Source organism: Pagrus major, chromosome 21, assembly GCF_040436345.1.
Source record: "Pagrus major chromosome 21, Pma_NU_1.0".
Classification (NCBI taxonomy): Eukaryota; Metazoa; Chordata; class Actinopteri; order Spariformes; family Sparidae; genus Pagrus; species Pagrus major.
In genome coordinates this window covers 7,086,478-7,111,196 of record NC_133235.1, presented here as the reverse complement: position 1 = coordinate 7,111,196, position 24,719 = coordinate 7,086,478, and the positions used below count along the sequence as shown (strand labels likewise).

The 24,719-nt window shown below is 38.6% G+C and overlaps 1 protein-coding gene across 1 annotated transcript in view; it reads right to left on the bottom strand.

Moving 5' to 3' along the window:
- The window catches only part of astn1 (astrotactin 1), a 413,206-nt gene that overhangs the window by 230,646 nt on the left and 157,841 nt on the right, over positions 1-24,719 (bottom strand). The window contains exon 12 of the mRNA XM_073491141.1: positions 17,412-17,562. Coding sequence (XP_073347242.1) covers positions 17,412-17,562 — 151 coding nt within the window. The remainder of the gene's footprint in view (positions 1-17,411; positions 17,563-24,719) is intronic.

Sequence of the window (24,719 nt, the reverse complement as noted above, 5' to 3'; positions counted from 1 at the left end):
TGATGTAATGTTTTATTTATGTTTCATTCATGTTATGTTTAGTTTCATTCGCTGACTTCCTTCCTCACTGTCTTACTCTGTCCTGGAATTTAAAGTCAATTAAGGTGACTAAATGGAACACATCATTACCTTGAGTAAATTTGTGGACTCCTCTGGGTTTAAACATTGTGGAGACATTTGGGATAATGTAAGTAAACAACTCAACAAATATAATAGAGGTCTCATCAATTTTTGGCATCTTAATTCAGAAGTCTTACAAATTTTATCTTTAACATCATAAGAGTCTGTGGTGAAAGTGCTACATCCAAACCAAGTACAAACTACTCAGGTATCAGGTGTGGCATTTACAGTATCGGAAACTAGCTGTAAAAGGGCATATTTTATCTCCAAATGATGCACAGGTCACCAGATAATGATCATCTGCTGACACTAAGCAAAGGGTCTTTAGAGGCAAAGTAATCAGCATTTATCTTGGACCATTTAATAACTGGACAGTGAGTGAGAGTACTGTCTGCCCTGCTTTAGAAGAAGCCAGCAGTACAAAGCCTGCTCTGGAAAACCCCTTGAACCACCATGCCTTTTAATCCTGTTTCTTAATGGAGATAAATTCCTGCAGTGCTTTTGAGGCTTAAGGGAATCAGTAGTGCGCCACCACCAAACAGCAACAAATCTCTGCAAGAGCAGTTGAATAAGCTATGAACTTCAAATTTGTCTGAAAGGCAGATCGGTGCAGGACAATGACTGATGACACAAAGATACCGAGTGAGAGTATGCAATGGTTTTATAGTGTCAAGTGAATTAAGAAACTCTTTAAAATAAATATTTTTCAATATATAATTTTATTTGCATGAAATCCGTTCATTGACTTTATGTTGACATATATCTTTTCGCTGTGTACTGGGTATGTGCAGTGAAAAGGTCATATCAAAAGTAGCCTTCGGGTTTTAACTGCAATGCAGCGCCTTATTATGTTTCCTTTTCAGTGCCTGCGAGAATGCAGCTGTTTATATTGTTGGTTTATTTCATTTAGAGACTGGCCTCACCACAAAACTGACAGCTTTGGTTATTTGTTGTAATGCCTAAAGCAACTTATGTTGACCTGACAAGGACCTCTTGTGGCTGTGTGAATAATGACTATTGTCTCTCAGAAGCAAGGGGGAACTAGCATTGTTAAGGCATGTGTATGCTTCAAGCCAACTCGGCCACATCTTGTCATCCAACCACATTTAAAGACAAAAGGCAAGACCTTTTATACATGTTCTGGCTTTCCTGATTTCTCTCCAAGACATTAGCATGTGTCTTTAGCATGTGTTTGTTGTTGCTGAATTGTACAAATGGAGATAAAAGCACACACTTCTGGACAGTCTTACTTTGAAGGCCTATGTTGTTGCACTTGGTTCTACACAGATGCGGAACAAAAGAAAGACATTGCCTACTTCTACACATCTGACTACTCACTGTGTAAAGTGGGTGTGGTCGTCAGATCATATGTTTAAGACATTTCTTTAGGTGTACAGAGGCTTTTGCGCCACCACCAAATTTCTCAAAGTGGGGTATACTCCAGGTGGACTTTTTTGCATGATGTGTCATGCAACCACACAGGAAGGCAACAGTGTTTACAGCTTTTCCAGAACACTTGAAGGCGCCTGCTGTTATCAAGTGGGGCAAGTCCCGTTAAATATACAGGGTAACGCGGCACAAATTAAAACAGTGTTTTCTGGAAGACATTTGTTGTGTTGCATTTGGTTGTACAAATGGAAAGTAACAGAAATCTGTGGTTGGCTCACTGCCAACACAGACTTACTTGTTCTTATGCTGCACTAGAGGAGCTCAAGGGATGACATTAGAGAGGTACATACAGCATCATAGTTTGAAGGATTAGGCAACTGACAAAGCTGCCGTATTTGAAGTGTTAGGAATGAGAATTGGCCATATGATTTCCATATGCTACGAGACATATCGGGTGCAAAATAAGCTGTCAATGCTATGGCTGAGCGTTTCTGCTCTGAAATTGTAGTGTGCCACTGCCTGACTGAGTCTTAAAAACACATATTCGATTAGGCATGGTTTTAAATGTAATGCTATAATGCTAAGGCAAAACAAGGGGTACCAGAGGAGAAGCCAGGTGTAGCTACGTATCATCACAAAATATAGATGTAGCAATGACGTGGACACTTAGCTGCATCAGAGACAAAATAAACACTGTTATATAGAACTTGTAATAAGTCCAACCATAATGTTGCAACTATGGTATATCACAGCAACAAGAGCACACAAACACCTATCAGCCAGGGTAATGTAAGAATGGTACAATATTAGTGAACTAGCTGCCTTTCTCCAGTGATTTTCTATGGTGTTCAAAGACTTTGTTCCTCATGGCTCATCTGGATGTTATCTTTACAAGGTAGCTAACTTGTCAAAACTGGTGATTGGGACTAGAGCATGGAGACCCTACCCAAACTGGCAGGTTTTTAGAATGGTGCAGACTGGCACACTGCAAGCCATGTCTTGTCGCAAATCTCTGGTCTATCTTTGGTCTTAACTACTTCGGGCAATTGAAAGCCTGTCAAGTTCAGGTTGGGCTTGCTTGCTACTCTCTCGGATTTGGTTGGTTTTGGACAGAAACATGTGGCCCGAGCTGCACTCTAATAGGAAACAAGGTTTATCTAACTTTAGCAACTTGAATATCAACTTGTACAATTTGCTCCTCTTCTTCTTTTTCATTCCTTTAGTCTCGCTGAATTACTCCTATATTACCACGCGCTATTGTGTAATGTACATTAGTTAGCAAACATAAAACAAGCAGATGCACGTGTTTTTGATGAGCAGAGTCAAAGCCGAGCAGGTATACAGATATCATTTAGTTGCAGGCAAATGGTGGAGGGGTGGTAGGAGATTTTCAGAGGCAACACTGTTTGCATTTTCATGTTACTGTGCATATTAAAGGGAGACAAAGATGTAGAGTTACATCCAAGACAATGTATGGTATCAAAAGATGTTTTTAATGGGAACAATATGTAATCTAAATATGTAATTTTGATTAGAGATTAGTTTTGATGGGTTTAACCAATGCCAGTATTGGGTCTTTAAGGCCAAGTAGTATCTAAAATGAAACAGCCATTACAGGTCTGTGCATAGCATTAGAAACATATTGACTGTTACATCAAATAGAAAACCGGGATGAAATATTTGCCAGAAAGTTAAAAGGTTTTTCCGCACTGCAGTGAGAGAAGCCCACAGGAGCATCTGTGTCAAGTTCACAGAGAAACTTATCTATTCTGAGGAGGTCTATTTAAGAAATCACACTCTGTAGCCTAAAACATTATTCCAACATTTCAACTGTCCTTTCATGTTTCCTAATAGAGAAAGTTGTCTTGAGAGTTTTCCACAAGCCAGTGTGATGAGATAAGCAGTGTGTGTCAAAGGTCAGCTTTTCCCAGAGCGCTCGGTCCTCATGCTGGCCTCCTGTGGATGTTATGGTGAGTAAGTTCAGTGCAGAAAAACTTGGGCATTTAGTAACCCCTCTCACCTCCTGCCCAGCTAAGTGCAAAAAACTAACAGGGAGGGCGCTTGAGGTCGAACGGACATGCTGCAATTGAAGACCTTTCTTAAAGAGCGAGATCATACTTTCTGACCTAAGGTCTTTTCATTTACTGACTGCTGGAGCTGATAGCTTACTGTTAGTAGCATTAAAATCTCACACTTTTCATTCGGTGGCTTTAATGTTCCAACAATCTGTGTTGTATTCTGCAAAACCAAAACATTTCAGTGAGTTGTTTATTAAACTTAAAGAATGTAAGATACCAATTTAAGTGAAAGATCCCTTTTGCTAAATTAGTCGTAGAACTTTCTTTGTTAACTTTGAAAATGAAATAAAAAACCTTGTTACTGTGAGCATTCCTTTTAAAAAGAAAAGCATTATTTATACTGTGTGGAAAGTGTCTGCTGCAGTCTCAGTTTAAGTTTGAAGTTTCGTGATTTAATGAGATGGTGTAGCTTTTTTCTGCTGTTTCCAGACACTCTTGGGTCTAGGAGGAACCTGATTCTTCAACAGGATTATCAAAGGTTATGAAGTGAAAGTCATATACAGGTCAGGGATCGCTACATCAGAGACATACTGTACTAGCACTGGGGTGCACTGACAAACACGCAAAGGAATCTCACACCTGCTCACAAATTACTTCAAGCGACAACTAAAAATATGCTGTTTTTTAATGTTTTAAATGGCTCACAACGGTGCATTATCAATTTCACCATTTTACAGTTCATTAAATGATTGATGAAGAGAGAATTTTCAGCTCCGTTTGGAAGAGTTAGCTGTAACCTTGTCAAATTTAGTATTAAGGACAGTATGTTTAATTGAGCAGACATCCTCCATTGCAGAATTTTCCCCTTGCGTTGTTACTGTTCATTGATGGTGTTGAACATACATTTAACTACTGATCATGTATTGCGACAATGTAAAATGTCACTGCATCCCTGAGTTTGTTGATGATCAATAGTGCTTAATTAAATTTTTGATACTTTATAACAAGTTGTATTGTATTGCATTGTAAAGAACACTGTGCTTTTTTCTTCTTTTTAACGGAAACATGCAAAGTAGGTCGATGTGCTTTTCCAGTCTAGAGTGATGCTTGCAGCACTCTATGGCTGTAAACAACCACCAGCAATGAGATGGGGCAGGAAGGATAGGATTTCAAATATTACCCTCTCTCCGAATGGAGACAACAGCACCCATCTTTAGCAACTTATCTTCATTTTATATCTTGCTAAATGTGTGTCTATGTAAATGTTTTTACACCGGTGTGGGACTTTATGACCTTGCAAAGTGCAGTGCAACTAAATAAAAGGCATCCTGTCATTTCGTCTTGTACATAAAAGTTACTTGCTACAAGGGGTGATTGGTATGTTCATGGCCTAAGGTACAAGGAGGCAATTTCAGAAAACAAAGCACATTTATTTTTCATCATAGTCCTCTTCTACATTTACACACTTAGTCCAGCAGTCATAGATCATATGGAACACTTCCTTATAGAAGCTGGTGTCTTGGACCTCCAGACATTGGTCCACAGCAGCAATAAAGACATCACCTCTGTCAAAATGGCGACCATTAAGCTCCTTCTTCATCTTGAGGAAGAGGTAGTAGTCTGAGGGTCTCAAATTAGGTGAATAGGACAGGTGGTAGGACAGGCAGCCAGAGCCTCTGTGGACTGGTTGGCTTGTCCATTTTCTCAGACAGTGCTTACTTGCAATTTTCAAAGCACAAATACTGCAGAAATCATTAACTTCAAACATTCTATATAATTCCTCGAAGAGTTGAACTGCATGCACATGGAATGGGAGCTATAAAACTCATCTTGTTCTACCTTCGACCATGAACTTATCAATGACCCCTCGAATCATTAGCCAGCACATCCTTACAACTCACACACTGATTCCACAGAATCCTTTTAAGGTCCTGTTGTTTGAGGCTGCAATGCTCTCTGTATCATAAATTGCTTCCTCTTACTAGTCAAAGTGCCTCCATGAGCTGTGTGTCCGAGTGTTGCTACAACTGTTGACTGTGAAAGCAAGCTGGCCAAACAATAACTCATTTTCACATTTTCTATAGAACACCAGCATCGATCTGTCCCTTTCATATAACGCAGTATTGCTGTCTCATGTCTGTACCTCTACACCCCCCTTCAGCTCCTCACAGCGTGAAAAACTGAGATAGAGCAAGCTGTACGTTGCCTGAGAGACAAAAACTTGCTGCTGCCTAATTGGTGTGAGCGAAAGTTAATAATTGAAGGTGACTCAGACGAGTGTATCGACATTTTCATCACTTCCTTTCCTCTCTCATCTGGATTTTACCAGCTGGACATCAGAGGAAACAGTTTAATGTGGCGAGGTGATGAAGACATATTCCTGCCATCCTCTCCTGCAAAGTAAGATGTCTTTAATGGTGTAGACTCAACAGAAAAGCCAATGTAGTGCTGGTTATACTGGAGCTGTCTATTTCCTTTCCATCATATTCCATAATCCTGCTTTTTTTTACTGAAAAGATCTACATTGTTTTTAGTGGACTAACTTGTTTTATTAAATGAAAATACTATATGAGTATAAAGGAAACATTTTAATTAACAATTCATATATATTTATATGTGTATATATATAGCAGAGCAGACCAGAAATTGATAAAGAAAAGGTTATTTTCAATGGCAAGTTCAGCATCAAAGCCCAGCCAGATGGTTCTCTGACAGGAACAAAGTTATTTGCATTTACTGTCGATATGAACTGAGTTACCACCGGAGTACGTCGAATCTCAAATACCACTTGCTGGCCAAGAACACAGCTGATGCAGAGAGCCCTCCTCCCCCTCGCCAAGGGCAGACCACGCTGGATAGTTTGCAATGGAGACGCCTAGGAAAACTCTACATGAGACAAACTTTAAACAGCGATAGCTAAATTGGTAGCTGCAGTTTGCAGGCTGATTAACATTGTTTAGTTAACTTTTACAAGTGTAAAGTTAGACACTACATTGTGTTAGTATAACTGAGGAAGGTTACATTCAGGTCAGTATGCCCATCTGTTGTTGCTTGTTGGGCTTGAGTTTGCCATGTTATGCTTTCAGCATATTTTTTGAGCATGCAGTATCTTTGAGGTTATTCTGGAGAATATTCTGGACAAATGTATGTATATTATTATTGCAACAATCCAAAACAATGACAATAATAATAAACATACATTTGCATAAAGCAAGCATATTCGTCCACTACCATGTTGATAAGAGTATTAAAAACAAGAAAAATATCCTTTTAAATCAAATTAATTTGCAATTAAACTCAAGTTAATTATGGACAATCATGCAATCATGATTAAATATTTTTATTGATTGACAGCCCATATGTGTGTATATACTGTATATATATATATATATATATATATATATATATATATATATATATACAGTCGTCCTCAAAATTATTCATACCCTTGCTAATTTTTGTGATTTTCTATTTTTGTGATGAAATGACTGCATTTTTTCAAGTTTGTTTATGAGTTATACGTGACCAACAAGTGAAAGAATGACAACAATACACAATTCAAGAAATTCTTCATTTCAGGGGTATTTTATTCAAGGATTCCCAAAAAATGCCATGTTCAAAATTATTCATACCCTAGTCCAATGTCTTTCTTTAATAGTCAATAGCATAGCCTTTGTTTTTTATGACTGCTTTGAGACGATTCTTGTATGTGTCCACAAGCTTCCTGCATGTCTCCTGTGGGATGTTTGCCCATTCCTCCTTTGCGAAAGCCTCAAGCAGGGTCAGGTTGGTCGGTTTCCTAGCCACCACTCTGGTCTTCAAGTGATGCCACAAGTTCTCGATGGGATTCAGGTCAGGACTCTGACTTGGCCATTCTAGGACGTTGACATCATTGTCCTTGAACCATTTCTTCACTACCCTGGCAGTGTGTTTGGGATCATTGTCTTGCTGGTACGTCCAGTTGTGGCCAAGCTGTAGTTTCTCAGCAGATTCCTTCACGTTTTCATCAAGGATCCTGATGTAATCTTCCTTTTTCATTATTCCTTGGACCTTGACTAGGTTCCCTGTGCCACTGGAAGAGAAGCATCCCCATAGCATTATGCTTCCACCACCGTACTTGACTGTGGGCACAGTGTTCTTTGGTTTATATGCTTCGCCTTTCTTCCTCCAGACATATTGAGCATCCATATGGCCAAATAACTCCAACTTGGTCTCATCAGACCACAGGATGGTTGACCAAAAGCTGGGATCTTGCTTCAAATGACCTCTAGCAAAGGCCAGGTGAGCCTGCACATGTTTCCTCCTGAGCAGCGGCGTCTTCCGAGGCCTATGTCCATGGAGACCTCCTCTGTGCAAGACTCGCTCAATGGTGGACCGTGAGACCTTTGTCCCTGCCTGGTCAAGCGTTTCAATTAGGGCCTTGGTTGTGGTCTGGGGGTTGTTGTTGACCTCTCGGCATATTTTCCTGGCAAGTTTAGGGGACACCTTACGCTTCCTGCCACGCCCGCTGAGGTTTTTAACAGTATTGAATTTCTTGTACTTGTTAATTATGCTCTGGACGGTTGCCACAGGGACATCATACTGCTTTGAAATGGCCTTGTAACCCTTTCCTTCACTGTGGGCACGCACAAGACGTCGACGTAGGTCTTCACTGAGCTCCTTCTTCTTGACCATGATGACCAGAAATTGAGAATGACCAGAACACTTTTCCTCTATTTATACTCTTCTGGAAAGATGCTATTTTTTTAAATCAGTGTTTAACATTTGTTTAACAATGTTAATGGTATTTATTCCATTGTAACATTTTGAAATAACCATAGGACAAAGATTTTTGTTGAGGTATTGTCAGGGGTATGAATAATTTTGAACATGGCATTTTTTGGGAATCCATGAATAAAATACCCCTGAAATGAAGAATTTCTTGAATTGTGTATTGTTGTCATTCTTTCACTTGTTGGTCACGTATACCTCATAAACAAACTTGAAAAAATGCAGTCATTTCATCACAAAAATAGAAAATCACAAAAATTAGCAAGGGTATGAATAATTTTGAGGACAACTGTATATATATATATATATATATATATATATATATATATATATACATGAACCCCTACAGTACCTAATCTTCAGGGAATGCTTTCATTAACTGTCGGAGTCTAAACACACACACACACACTCACATAAATCCAATGACCCGAGGAGAAGAAGCATCAGTAGTGACAATCTAATGTGCTCCTATTCCTCTTTAGGGTTGAGGTCTAGCTATATCTCTGCCAGGTATTGACTCCACTCAACACTGCTTAGTGTCCCAAAATGTGATCCCAGTCAAGATTGTTTTTTGCTGCCTAAGGGGAACTAGCCCAATACAAAGTGGTGAGAAGAACGGCTCTGGCCAGCAGCATACAGTATATGTTGCTGTCCAGAATTATTATTAAAAATCACTTGGCTGGTCAGACATGTATGGGTGGTGTGTTATGTTGTTTGTAAAGAGTGTTGTTTGTTGTGTGCACTTCAGATTGTGTAATTTGGTGTGCATCATGTTGGTTTGTGTTGGTTTTGATAAAAGGTGTCATGATCTAGTTTGAATTGGCATTGCCGACAGTACAAAGTGGTACAAAAACACTTCACACTTGGTTGATGATTTTGTTGTGTTCTACACATTGTTACTGCAGAGTACCAAGTACCACTTCTTTGTCACAAGATGACCCTTTGGTCGTTATGGTCTGTGGTTTTTGGTAGAATTGTGTGACAAAATTGCTTGTAATTTGTAGTAATAGGTAGCCTATATACAGTAACTGTCCCAGACAGATATTAAACTTTTGTTGTATAGCTACGGCAGTCACATGTTCAGGCTGTATGTGTCACCTTATAAATTATAAAAATGTCAAAGCATATCGGCACTGAAAAACATGAACAACTGAGAAAAGAAATGTAAACATACTGATCTGATAGGGCCTGATCTGACCTGATGAATTTCCAATCAAATCGAGAGGGGTGGTGTAAACTTTTGATCTGATTGTTGCTCTCTGGTTGGAATAATTATATTCTTTCTGCCCATGCTCGCCCCATGTGGGGCTAACATCATTGATGACGTTGCTTCCAGGAGGCACAAAAACATGGCGGGAGCAAAATAAAACTGGCATGTGGCCAATACAAAATGTATTTGCTGGAGGTCTTAAAGGCGTTAAAAATTGTTGGACACCTCAATGGTTGAAAGTTGTTCAAACAAGTGTGTGAAAAGATGACTGAAGCCAGAATCCACCGAACCACTGAACAAATCAAGTACCACTAGAGAAGTTTGAAGACAGCCTACTAACGTTACAAGGCTAAAAGTCAAAACGTCAAAAGTGGTTCTGACCAACACAGAGAGCGACCACTGGCAAACATGACTTGTTACGGTGTGGGTGTGGGGTTTGAGGATAACTCATCTGAGGCTCCTAAAATCAGAAAATGTTTTTTTTTTTCCATAACTGAATAAACAAGCTGTTCTCAGAGGAAAATAAGTTCACCAGAACACTGTTTAAAGCTAGAAAGGTGGCAGGGTCCGCCAAATATAAACAAAGTAAAACAGTATGAAATTGCATTGTCCTTTAAGGTCAGTTTGTCTATTCAGTTTATTCAGTCATGAAAGCGAAGAGTTTTTTTTTTTTTTTTTTTGAGTTTTCTTCCCCAAAACTACATAGTGCACCTTTTACATTCATATGTAACATATTATATTATTCTAAATAGGCTTTACAGAAGATGAATTTCATGAGTAAAGTAAAAAATACATTTCTATTATAACGTAATGTACATATTTAAATTAGAGCAACATTATTAACATTATCAAGACAGGTTCAAAATTATTTTGATGGTACAGTGTCTTCTAAGAGGGTGAAAAGTGTCCGTCACAGTCACTCTGCCCCCATGTTATTTGTTTCTGAACTATGTAACCTCAATCAGAGGGTAAGATCACAGCGTTATCTACAGCGTTTACTTCAAGATGCAAGTTTTTAAAACATAACTTTATAATGTAATGAGTTTTGTTTGTAGTAACAGTAGCACCTACATCACGTCTGACAAATTGTTACAGACCTAGGATTTATATTTACGACAGTGGTGTCGTAACTGTGGGGGGTGCCAAATCGCACAAAATGGCAATTTCAACATATGCTGCTTTAAACTAAACAGCTGTGGACTGTCACACAGTTGCACTCAGAGCCTATGTATAGGAAACACTGGGCATGACTTCAGCAGCTACCAACAAAAACTTTTAGGGTTGACTGTTTTCTGGGGGCCCTCCGAGTAAAGCCTTTGTATGGGAAACAATGTGAATGATGATTATGATTTTCTCATCTCCTGATATCGGGTAATGTTCAAGGCATGTATGAGCCAACAGATGTTTTTCATCAGCTAAACAGCAAAACACGTGCTTTGACTTTTAAATCCTAAAAGTTTCAACTGAAAGAACATCAGCACTTTTCTGCTGATACAACGTATGGACACATACCTGTATCAGTGCTCTTCCAACACAGTGGAACCTCCCGGGTAGCGTGACATATCCTGTCCAACTCATCATGGATAAGATGTTATTTATTATAACTTGGACTGGCAAATGTAGGTTTCAGTACAAGACTAGGACAGCTACCCTCTGGATCCACTGTACTGTCCTGACAAACCATCTAAATCCTCCAGTTGTTTTTACCCTTTACACACACACCTTTTCTATCTCCACAGTATAGTTCCATAAAGCAGACATACAACACAAACACAAACTAAAACAGCACTGATGATCTATATCTATCGTGTACTGTAGATTTATGTATAAAGCCCCACACACTGCATGAGCTGGTTGGATGGCGGCCAGCTATTGTCGTCATTCCATCCTCGCAGCAATCTGCTCTGTCAACAACATCCTTGTTTTCCACCATTTTGCAGGGGAGGCAAGTGACAAGACGAAGCTAATTAATCTCACAATCATCCTGTGATTATTACGCTCTCACTTCCAGAGGCACCATGCGCTGCCTTCTCTCCAGGAGTGCAATATATCAGCGAGACGGAGCAGGTCAGTCAGTGCAGACCGCCAGCATCAGTCGACACAAGGAAAGATATTAAATGCAGACAGGACAGCTACTGGCAGCACGGACTCAGACAAGGTGTTAATTGATTAGGGTAGAATCAGAGCGCTGGGGCCCAGCCAGTTTACCACCCTGATTAGACGGATGAGAGGCTCATTTATAAGCTCGACAGTCACAAGATAATTACTAAAACACACAGTAATATATGCAACGGCAGCTGTGAGCGGAGCCGTGTGCTGATGGACAGGACTGGGATGTGTGTATGTGTGGGTGAAGATCAATGACTTAGCTCACTTGCAATGATGCTAAGAGGAGGATGTTAGATAAACAGCATAATAACAAGATGTATCATTCAAAGTGAATACCAATCCATTTAGAAACTGTGATAAGCTATTGTTAAAGGGTAGGAAATCAAAATCAATTTAATCATCAGATATTCAACAACCGGACAATTTTTTCCAGCAATCTACATCCCAGTTTTCTCAAAAACGGAATTAATTGAACTGACCGGCCTATTCTAATCTATATTTCCTTTGTGACTGATTATTGTTTACATTCATTGCCAGAATTACATAAATAAAAGTGCGGGGCAAATCTGTGCTGCTGCTTTCATTCAATTTGTGCTCGCAATCTGGGTGTAATTACTATCTGATTTACTAAGGCAGCAGCATTGTCTGGCTTCTAGGTAGATTCAGCAAATGAAGGAGAGCTCAGAAGAATGCAGGGCTAAGATGAGATCACTAAGCTTAAGGAGGAAATGGAGGATGTAATACGATTAAAAACATTCACCAAGGCCAGAGTTTGACTCTACCTGTGAAATATTGCTCATTAAACAACTATGGCTTAAACTTGTGGTTCAATTTTTATCAACAACGGAATAGGACTTTCTAACCAGAAAATAAAAATGAGGAAGAAAAAAATCTAAAAGCAAAGGAATGACAGTAATAATAAGAAAAAAAGACACACAGTTGGACAGAGCACAGACTCCAGCAGAAGCTCAGAGTGGAGCGGGTGAAGGTGATGGAACAGCTTTGGTCGAGGTCTCACTGGTATATAGACGTAAAGGCAGCCAAATGCAACTGATGTCAGTGAAGTCTTATCAAAGGAATACATTTACAGGCCTATCTGCAACAACGTCCTATCCCCTATTGGTGTTGTTACTGCTCACTTTAATACAACCAGTTTAATAATATAATATGGATAGGTAATTCAGTGGATTTTCCCCAGATACAGTATACGTGTGGTGAACTTACTGTACCTGTTTGTAAGCAGAATAAAGGTTCATTTCAACTACTACGTTCCCATCAAATACACATGTGGTTTGCATCTGCTCGTCAGAGGCAAAGACTTTCCATGCAAAACTGATCTTAAATGCACAGAATGTGATTTCTTTTTTTTTTGTCTTCATTGTTAAGGGTGTAATTTGTAGAATATAGGCAGTATTCGAAGGTAGAACCAAAAACATAGGGGGCAGCGTACAGTAACACCTACACATGTAGTTAGCTACAGTTAGCAAATTAGCTCATGGCTCAGTTAGCCATGGAGCCAGTAGTCTTAGAGTTCGTTTGGACCTCGGATCACAGGGGGAGTCACTACAGATTTGGCAGCCTGACGTGAGAATGAACACAGCTGGACACTGATCTGGGACTGAACACAGCCACCAAGATTTACTGAAGTCAGTGTGACAACAGATACAGTACAGGGGTGATACAGCGGCTATGACTTTGGGGACAACAAGACATGGCAGGCGGGAATGGAAGAGGCGTGCAGTGGGAGGGAAGCAACATCAGCAGCGGGTGAAAATGGCATGCTGAGCTGGTTATTGCGACAAGGGATCAAATAAAACGCACTGACACCATTAATGGAAACATTTGGGATAATGCAATCACGCAACTCAAAAACTTACATTTAAGAGAGGTCTAGTCGTCAGACAGTTTAAATGTTGAAATGTACTATATCTTTAAATGCAGAAACCAGAATTTGACTTATCATACCTCATCCCAATATTTGCAAGTCAGGAATGAAGTACGCCTCGTACTATATACAAGTGTGTAGAAATATTAAGGGATGAAATTGCAAAGTATTTCAGATAACAGGCAAACTGCTCCATTTTGTGTTCATGTCGAACATTGTCCTCATTCTGATACTACAACAGGGGCATGCTATAGTGTGATTTACAGTGCAGATTATGAATGCTTGCTACTGGAGTTCAAAGCATGGCCTGTTGTGCTTACACACTGTGACTAGAATCAATTTGGACAGATTGTTACAGATCAAATATTTAAAGGTTTTCTCATTTTTTTGGTTTGCAAGTTACACAGTTTGACAGAATAATTGGCAGTGAAGTGTACAGTCCCACACACCATTTCTTTGAGCTTTCTTGTTTTAAATAACATGTATTTAATGAAAGCAACAACAATTATATTCTGGAAAGTGTTTCCAGTTCTCTTCCTGCTCTCGTAATCACTTTCATCTTGTGAAAGTGAGTGAAAAAATAGATTCATTCTTGGGATGAATTTCTGTTTCATTTGTGGTTACAGTGGAGCTTAGTGAACATCCACAAATGATAGGAAAACAGAAACATTAAGGGATAAGTACTAATAGTAAGTAGAGGCATTCACTTTGTTCTTTTCCTCGCAAAGTTTCTTAGAGAAATGTCACAGTATTCTTCAACATGCTCAAGGGATGGAAATATAACAGGACAATAAATAATTAATAGAATACAAAAGGAGAGTCTCATGACACCTCAAAGCGTTGGCAAGAAATATTTTCACTGTTTCTTTTTGGATCCAAGTGAGACTAATTTCAGGAAGAAGAAATTGGATTTTTTTTCTGGCGCTGTTGGCAAGGATTTGCAACAAAGTGCAACATAAAGAAGCTGCCCTCTAGATGCTGGTGTATACAAGCTGTTGTTTTAAAGCACCCAGTAATTATGTTTAAAGCAAGAATATCACCACAGCATATCTAGAGTTTTCTTGTGATTTCCCACACGAGGAAAAAGCAGGGGGAAAGAGCAAATGTGTTAACTAAAACATAAATCAAATGCCTGTGAGACTTCAAAGCCCCAGCTCAAAATCTCCACTCTGTCATGTCTCACTATAAGATGGAAATTGGATGGATATTGTGGTTTTCCGACATACCAGTGCAATGTCGTTGCAACACATCTGACTCATTATAATTCACAGCGTCCAATTCATATCTACCAACAAGTGAGATATTTGTGATAGACCTTCATAACTGAACCACAGTGGCCTGACTGACACTGTAATGTGACGAGAGCCTGTGAATGTCGGCGTTTTCGGGCAGAAGTTACAGTTGATAGAATCTAATTGCCCGCCAGGTAATGTAGTTTTCCTGGAAACAGATTAGTGACATGTACAGTACAAGCCTGCAGGAAATAAACAAGGTGAATTTTTGTGCTTTTTTTCTGGATGGATGCTACAACTAAGCCTTCAAAAAGCTCAAAAGCTTTATTGCTTTAGCCAAGTACAAACGGCTGATATTCAAAAAGCTTTTTTTTTTCTATTGTTGCTGTTCAAGATCACACTCATGTAGCAACTGGTTGACAAAAGGCAAACCGAGTTTTTAAAGAAAATACAATCTTGTGTAGGCTGAATGTCATGGTCACAGTACAGTACAATTAATCTTAAGATTTTCAGACTAAGACATATTAGCAGTGTGCCCAAGAATCATACAGTCCATACAATATCTCAACAACTATTAGAATGATTTGATAGAGACATCCACGGTCATCAGAGAATGAACGCTAAAAACTTTGGTGATCACCTGACTTTTCAACCAGCAGCATCATCAGGTTGAAATTGCAATTGCTCCAATACTTTTGTTTGTGAACAAATGCCTGCAACTAAGTCATTTCCATTAGTGTCAGCTGTATTTTGTGTTTACTTTCATACAGCACATTTAGCTCAAAGCACTGCTGTGCCTAAACAGTCTCACAGGCTATTCAATGGCTTTGCCCTTGCATAACTTCACACATTGGCTTAACAGAGATTGGAAGTAACAGATTCCAATGGAGAGTAAATGATGGCCAGTAATGGACTAGTGTCCCCATGTGGCTATTGGATCCACTGGAATGCCATTTTCTTTTTCTTTTTTTGCAATCCATACCCCCAAAATATATCATTATTGATAACAATTGTTACTGTTGGACAAACAATACATAGCAGTCACTTACATCCAGAAACTGTGTAAGGCAGGTGCTGGAACAATAGATTGTTTTTTTGTCTGCTGTTAGGTGAAAGGCAGGGATACCTGGATACAGTGAGGGCCAGGCTGGTTGTGTCTAGATGGTAACCTCAGACCAGCTAAGATCTCATGAGAGTGATAATTTAAACCCAAACCCTGATCTTTTGCTGTTGTAAACTTAACTTAAGTGAAGGCGTTCAAATCTTGGAACAGTTTCACAAATCTTCAGTTGCCATCCAGGTTCTTTGCCTAGGCTTTCTTTCATGATTTTTGGTGGTTCCATCATATTCAGGTGAAAAACAGAGCCCTGTCAGCCAAAATTATGCTTCTTGTCTGTTTTTTTCTCTAAAGGAAAGACACTCTGGTCATAGCTTGAATGTCACATTTGGTGTTTTTTATACAAACTTGTTGCAAAAGACATTCAGAACCTTTTCACTTTTAAATCCCAAGATGAAATATATGTTATGAATATGTTATAGCTAAACAGAGCACAGTTCTGAAATCTAGTTTGTATCCCTCATTCATATGTCTTCATCCTAAGCTGGTTCAACCTAAAATCGCACTAAATACCTGTATGTTTGACCATTGAAATAATTTGTATTTATATTTGTTCAATCTTTTCCATTTTTAGCCTCAGACTTACTGATTAAAGTCAGATGGTGAAAGAGTGAGGGAGTAATTTTCTTCAGAATATGTTTGACATGCTTATCTACTGCCCAAGATGATTGTACTGTGATAACATTAAGCATACCACCTCCACGTTATATGTAGTAAGATATGAATACTTTCTAATCTATAAATGAAACATATTTCGATTTAAAACATGTTGCAAGCTGTTTCCCTCTCCTTGAAGTGAATTATAAGAGATAAGATTGAGCACGCTGGATTGCATAAACTGCGTATCCCCAGCCCACCTGAAAGACTCTACTCAAGTGCATCAAAGTACTTGAAAAGAAATTAAATTGTTAGGGAGGGTGCAGCCTGACAGCTTATCAATAGATAGGGGGGAATTAGAAGAAGCAAAACACTAGCAGACGGTGCTAAGATTCTGCAAATAACAAGAACGATATTGCTGGAGTCCTCAACAGATGGAGAAGAAAACAAACCTGGCTGCTACATTTCCTGGTTGCTAAGCACCACCTGGAGGTAATGAATGTGTTGTCTGGCTAAGAGGCAGATGAGACAAGCGGCGAAGTCAAACTGTCTACTCAGACGCATTACAAAGTCCCGGGTCTGCTGCTTGTCCTTGATATGGGTCATCTTGGCCTGAAGAAATTCTTATGAATATTTATACAGCTAGATGGACTTAAACACTGATGGCCAACACAGGATATTCATACAACATTAGAATATGAACTTGTAGTGAAGAGGCCATGCGAGTGGGCATCAGATTAAGAATCCCTGAAGCTTGGGTCTGCATAGTGTTGGAGGTAAATGCATTAGATGCCATGCTCTCATATTATCGCAATCATACGGATGTGTACAGACTGTATACTACACTCTAAAGTATTTTGAATTTGATTTACATAGTGTTATTTAAGTGAAAGGTCATGTTCTGGTACTGTAGCTGATGTGTGGCAGCTTCCAGCCAGTGTCTCTTAAAAGAACGATGACTCACTACACATCCAGTGGAGTCCAGCTTTCGGTCAGATATGCAACGGAAGTTGCGGCTGCAGCCTCCGTTGTCTTTGGTGCAGTCTCTGACGGGCCCAAACGAGTCCAGGAGAACCTCCAATGAGTCAAAGGACGAACTGATCATCAACTCCTCTCTGTGAGATCAAAAATGGTTGAGAGAAAAAAAAATAGTTTAGTTTTCTGCATCTGTGTTTCTATGTTGTTACAGCTGAGGACTGATTTGAGTTCTGAGCAGACAACACCAGTCTGGAAGATGACAAACTATCACCTGGCTAGTGTGGTAAGAAGTGTGCTCTGCTTAACCTATAACCACAGCCAGGATTAGGCCTGGCTGATATGGCTAAAAAATCTATCACGATAGTGACGTTTCTTGTGGCCTATATCAATGGTGTCTTTATTTTGAATATAACCACTTTATCACGGCACACAGGTTATAATTATGTTAACAACACAATGAAAAACACACAATAAAATCACAGTTATAGTATTTTTTAAGAAGGAGCAGTAATTAGCATAATTAATATTATATTGCTGCATCAGATCTGATAGGCCTATATATCTTGACACCACTTAAATAAAATTCAGAACAGTCATAGGAAGGGTTACAAGGTTTTTACCAAATAGAAACAAAGAATTCTGAACATGAATCATTTGAACCACACATGGTGTTGCATGTAGCACAGCTATCCATAAATCACCATTAATCCACCTATTTTTTCATAATTATTAATATTGTTTTATGATGAGTTTAAGAAGTATTGCCTTTAAATAAGCTAATGATTCTGACTGATATTTGGCAATCAATAAGTTATGCCTTGCTGTCAGCAATATGCAATTTGCTTTCATTAAAATTGATTAAGATATCTTCAGGTTTCTTTAGATCATGTTTCAAAGTGTCCAGGGGGAAATGAGGAAACGTCAAAGTGGTGCTTCACCATTCTGCTTTGCAAGAGCACCCTGCTCTCTATTTAACTTAATGGAGAAGTATCTATTTTCTGGAATTACAAAGATGTGCATGTTTAATTCATTCTGTGCTCTCATCAAGAGAAAAGTTAGAGTTTTCACAGCACAATTGCTATGCAAAGTATAGTACTTCTGAGATAAAACGCACCATGAGCATTACTGCTCTAACCTTGCTCTGAGCAGTCACTTTGTGTTTCTGTGATTTTTTCGTTGCCCGTAAGTCTCTTGCAAGGTCAATAAGCAGAAGGCCAACAGCCAACAGAAGGACAACAGTATTGAGATGGGTAGAGATGAAGAACAAAGCAGAGAGCATCTCAGTGTTTCCTCACAGAATCTAAGTCTTAGAGCTTTTTCTGCCCAGGAATAGTGCTGCAGATGATAAACAAGGACTTGTGTAATAGCATTGCCATGAACCTTGCCTTGGTTAAAAAAAACAAAAAAAACTAATGACCTCCCAGGCACTCTTAAAACATTTTTTTTTTCAAACTCCCCATACTCCCCTCCTTTCCCTATGAGGAAAACACAGTGAGTTTCCTTCCTTTTCACAGTCAACTTGATGTTATCTTACCAACCAATTTTTCCATTATAATTGCCCATTGCTTTGTTGTCATTTATTCAGAGGGGACCTATTGAACAGAGCTTCAGCAGATGATGAAACTCACAGCAAGCGTGAATGCTAAATTATTTGGGAACTGCAATTACAGTCAAAACACATCCGATGATTGTGTGCAACACAGTTTACCTTAAAATGTCATGCAAGACAAAAAAAACTACAACAACAAAAAAAGGTTTAAAGTCCTGTTTGGGGACTCTTTGAAGATACTACAGCATTTATTACATCAAAAAATATGGAAGTGCTAAAAAGACTGATCATCATACTTTGCATTTTGCTGTCTTTTAAAAGTACTAGCTCTATCTAGATATCTGGGTAAGAACATCTGTTCAAGGGCCTTTCTATTCACACCTGGTACTGAAAAGCATTCTTATTATTTTGATTCCATATGTAAAATGGATCCCAGCATGCAAATTGGGTAGGCAGAGCTGGCATAGCACATAAAGGTTCTATCCATTTGATATTTTTTTAAAGAATGTGAACACACTGTACGGACTGCATTTACACCTACTGAGGTCAGGTCACTTCAACCCTATCCGCTATGAATCAATTGTGTGGTGCAATCATTTGCAGGCTGTGCAGGGCACTACATTTTCCCTCAGCTGCCTCATTCACATCTGAAAGAATAGATAAAAAGAATTCTTTGGCATTTCATGTAGTGTTACATTTTTCCTTATCCAGATAAAATATCCTGAAACATACGCAGCCACAGTAGTACCACTAATTAAAATACTTGTATGCATTTGTTTTGGATGTAATACTATTCTTTGATTACAAATGATAATATCAGTTTAACAATTTGAGCATGAAGTTGAATCTTTGAAAAATGTCCACAGATGTTAGAATCTCTTAGTATTCAGTATGTGCCCCTTTTGCCTTAATGACAATGCGCACTTGAGCCGGCATGGACTCCACAAGTTTCTGTAAAACATGATGACTCATGTTAAACCAGCATGATTTGTCAGTGTTTCACAAAACGTCTTGTGATGTCATTAACTGCTTGGCTTTCTCAGTCTTCAAGTGCCCCCATAAATGTTCAGAAGGGTTGAGGTCAGGTGACTGTGTAGGAAGTCCATGACAGTGAGGACTCCTCTGGTCTTCTTTGGTCTTCAAGTATGAAGTATGTATGTAAGTATGAATCTTTCTCCACAAAGATGCCATCCAGAGGGTGTAGCATGTCTCTGAAAAATGAAATGGTACTTCTCATTGTTGGGGTAGAGTCTGTGCAGATATCTAACTCCAGAGTAGGCAAAACAGCCCCAAACTTTAATATGCCCACCACACTGCGGGTCTGAAACGCTGTGATATTATTTTCTTTCCTGTTCATCTCCTTAGACACCTCTGTTATTGCAATAAATCTCAAACTTGGATTCATCAGTGAATAGGACTTTATTCCAGTCATCCACTGTGAAATTCTGGTATTACTTAGCCCACCTAGTGCTTGGCCTTGTTTCACCCCCTGAGAAGTGGTTTAGAAACTGCTACTTGTCCTCTGAGATGACTACAAGACAGCCTTCTTTTGACAGGACTTTTGCTGATTGGAGTCTTGTGTTCTGTTTTCACAAATTCTGTATCTGTGATGAAGTTGCTTTTCTATGTCTTAAGGAACTAAGCTTAATGTGTTAATCTACTGATGGTGAGGTCACTTAAGGTCTGTCTGACTGTGCTTTGGATACAACTGATTCAGTTCAGTTCCATGCACTGCCCCCTTTAGACCTTTAATCTAGCCGTGATTTGACTTGATTTTATACTACAGCAGAATAATGACCACAAATGCTTTGCAATTAGCAGATGTCTTGATGTCAAACAATGTGTTGCAGGAAAGGGCAGTTGGACCATCATTGACCCAGGCCCCTGTGTTAGAGGGGCAAAAACTAAAAAACAGATTCAGCCTTGAATCTGTCTGAAAACACTTTTTAGATGTTGCTTGTTTTTATGTTATAGATAGGGTTTTCAGCCGTTAGGTTCAGGAAATTCTCATTTTAAACTAATAACAGGCTGTTGGCACTGACTCCATATGCACTTATCTAATTAAACGAAAGACAATTCAAGTGTTTATTTGGCTGGACTGATGCCACAATCACTATCAGAGTACACAATTACTTTATTGAACCATCAGAATGAGCACCCTAATTTAACCTTTTTTTTAAAAAAAAGTAAAAAAAAGGAGGGATACATAAACATGTATTCAAAATGATGAATAGCGGGTAATTACACTGCATTGAAAGAAATTATATGCATCTTCAAATTGGAAAAGTAGTTCCAGCAAGGAAAAAAGATCTTAATCATATTACACACATGATTTAAAATAGCACTAACAATTTTAATAAACTATAAGTAGGGCATGCTTAAAATGAATGGGCAGTAACTACTACAAGCAATATTTAACATTTTGTCTGAGACTGCGGTCTGCAGCTGAAAGAGGCAATAAACGTAAGCCTCAATTATGGGCACCATTAACATGGATAGCTCAACAATGGAAGGGTTAGAAGAAAACGTACATCAAAACAAGAGAGTCATTAAAATCAGTCCATTTATCATTGAAAAGAACCACAAGGTTAAAAGGGCATCTTATACCCTGTAATTTAGTTGCTTAGTTATTCAGTTCAGAGAGAAGTAGAAAAACAACTTTAAATAATGTAAAGGCATTTCTAAAGATGACTGTGTTGGTGTGTTTGATTAAGAAGACTTAAAGGAGTTCTTTGTTCATTAATATCCACTCAGTTAGCTTTCACACAATGCAAAGGCAGAGGAGAAATAAAATACTGACTTTTGTTCACTTTGTCTTACAACTTGTATTCTAAACGTAAAAACATCAAAAACATACAAAAATCACATATAATACACATGTTTGTAACTGTCTTCTGATATATAACCTTAAGGCAATGCTACAAAAGCAATAATAAATCCATTAAGAAATCAGAAACTGATGCTGATTCTACATCGGTTCACACAGAGACTGCCAAAAAGCCAGCTAATCAAGTAGAGAACGATTAGGGCTCATCGCTATTTATCCATCTGCCAGGGAGCAGGACAGAGTGACAAGTGATCATCAAACATGGGGGAACACAGCCCAAAAGCAGAATAAATCAGCAGTATCAAGAAGGTGTCAACAGTGTTTCCTTTTCTAGCCCCTGGGGAAAGCTGAAGAGAGCGCTCATCAGATCATGCATCAGAGGGAAATGAGTTATTTACACAGTGTCTTGTAGAAAGCTGCCAAATGGAAATAAAATGTTGGAAAAGAAGGGGGAATTAAAATGTGGAAACACAGAGTGAGGGGGGGAATTGCATACAACTGGATCAAAAAGGAGTGTGGAAGTACTACATTATTTAACAACAGCTTCAGTGATGGTGAAATCACACGGTTCAAAAATTACATTTTCAATGCTTTCTTGTCTTCATGACTATAAATCTTGACAGCCTTTTTTTTACACAGATGGTTAAAGTTCAGGAATGAAAGTAATTTAAATTGAGATATAATAACAATAAAGTTTATTGACTGGACTTCTGCATATTGCACTTTAGGCATCTCTATTTTCTTTCCAAATTAGCTTATAAACTTTGGTTTATGTGCAATAAAAATGGCACAATTATTTAGACAATAGCCAAGATATTTCCCATCTTTCCCTGACCAAATGGTTAAAGGAATAACACAGATAAATAACATTTGTTTCACAAAATTATGTCGACTTTTCTGGACTTTTCTAGTGTTATGCTGTGCAGCCTAACACTTAATATGTTCATCTCTTTAGGCCTCTAAACCTTCTCTATACCCTAGTTACCTTTATTTTACTGTTTTTTACCAGTGGATATGTGCATGCATATTAATACTGTTGTGTTTTAACTGATGTGTCGTGTGTTGCAGAGCCCACGCCAAGGCTGAAGAGACCATCCTGCTTTTGTTTTCCTTTTTTTATCTTTTTACTTTCTTTCTAATTACATTAAACAGATGTAATGCCACCCACATCTGCATCGCATGTGTACTGTGTATGTTTATGTTTATGTTATGTGGCAGCGATGTTATCCCATGCTCTGGGTCTCAAGGTGTTGGAGACGGCATGAACACCAGAGGGAATGACGCTGGTTCTCAAAAGTGGCGCTCAGCTGGCCTTTAATCACAGAGAAGAGGGAAATCATGGTATACTGTACACATACATACACACACACACACACACACACACACGCCACAAGAGCACCAATCGGAAAAGTCCTGAACGACACTCACCAAGAATAGGAATGTACAGTGTCATAGTTTGAAGCTTAAGGCCACTGACCAAGCTGCCATATTTGATGAATTGAGAGTGAAAACGTGTTGAATTAAATAAACATGTCGTTTTCCAATTGTTGTTTTACGTAATACTGTGTTATGCTCTGTGCTGTAAAGTAATCTATCAGAAACCAACCAAACCCTGATCATCTCAGTGATTGTAGTGATTGTTTCAGTTGTTTACACCAATTATACACTTAGGAAATTAATCCTATTTACTGCTATAGACCTTTTTCACAGCAGACATTTTGAGTTTCCATTGCAGAAAAGGACCAGGTGCACTAACAACAACAATAATAGCTCTCTCTTGCTTTTAGATCTGCTAGATCTGACAGTATATCAGCCACCCCTGAACAGAATGCAGTCATCGTTATGTCATTAGTGACACCTGTGTTTGAAATGTCCACCATGAGAAAAATCAGTGCCAGTATGGACCTCAAATAATTTAAAAATAATTTAATGCTATATAGACAGGGATGCACATCTATGTTCACACAACTATGCAGCCATAACAGAATGGTACTACAGCAAATCAGAAAGAAAATGACAGCAGCTACACGAGTATCCTGGATTAATGGCATTTAATCCATCCAGGATTTAGATCATGATATAAATTGTTTTCAATCTGGCAGTTGCTTAAGTTGCTTTACATGTGCAATAATTGATGTTTGTCTATGATATCTGCCGCAGTGTGTATCTAATGTTTCCACGTTAAAATAGTCATCATATTTTAAAAGAAGGGTGTTTGTCAGACTTCCAGTTTCTTAGTACACTGTAAACCAGTGAGCCCAAAGACATGCCAACACCACAGCTTTTCTTAAGGATAAGACTATTCTGATAGTCAATAAAAAGCTGAACATTAATTACAGCTCAGCGATGGGAAGCAAATACTGGTCTTCTGAGAGTCTGATTTTTGCTACACACTGAACCATCATCCTGACCTCTCTCGTCTGCAAAGAGAAATTGCATTGGCAATTTGGCATTTTAATCAGCTTTCCCTCCCACAGTTTAATAAACATAGTGTACATGAACATTTTAAATTATGTCTGCTTTTACACAAAGTGTAAATGTCAAAAGGACTTTTTGACCTATAACGCAAAGGAAGTGGCTGTGTCTCTAATCACTGTAAAAGAAATTCCTTAAATTAAAACTCCAATCATTTAAATTCTGTGGAGACATTTTATTTTAGTATGTTAGCGATGGTGACTGTCACAAAGTAAAAAAAATAATAATAATTTAATTCATTACACCCATACACAGCTGGAGCCTCACCCAAACATGCATATCTCTATATTTCACTCCCAAGTAATTGGCAACAAGCTGGAAATTTGTGCCCAGCAACAAGCAGAAATGTATTTTCCTCTGATCTTGTCTACTTTATGTTTTGATGCTACATGCTGTAATAAGACAGTATTTTTTGAAATAACCACTGAGACACAAGACACTTG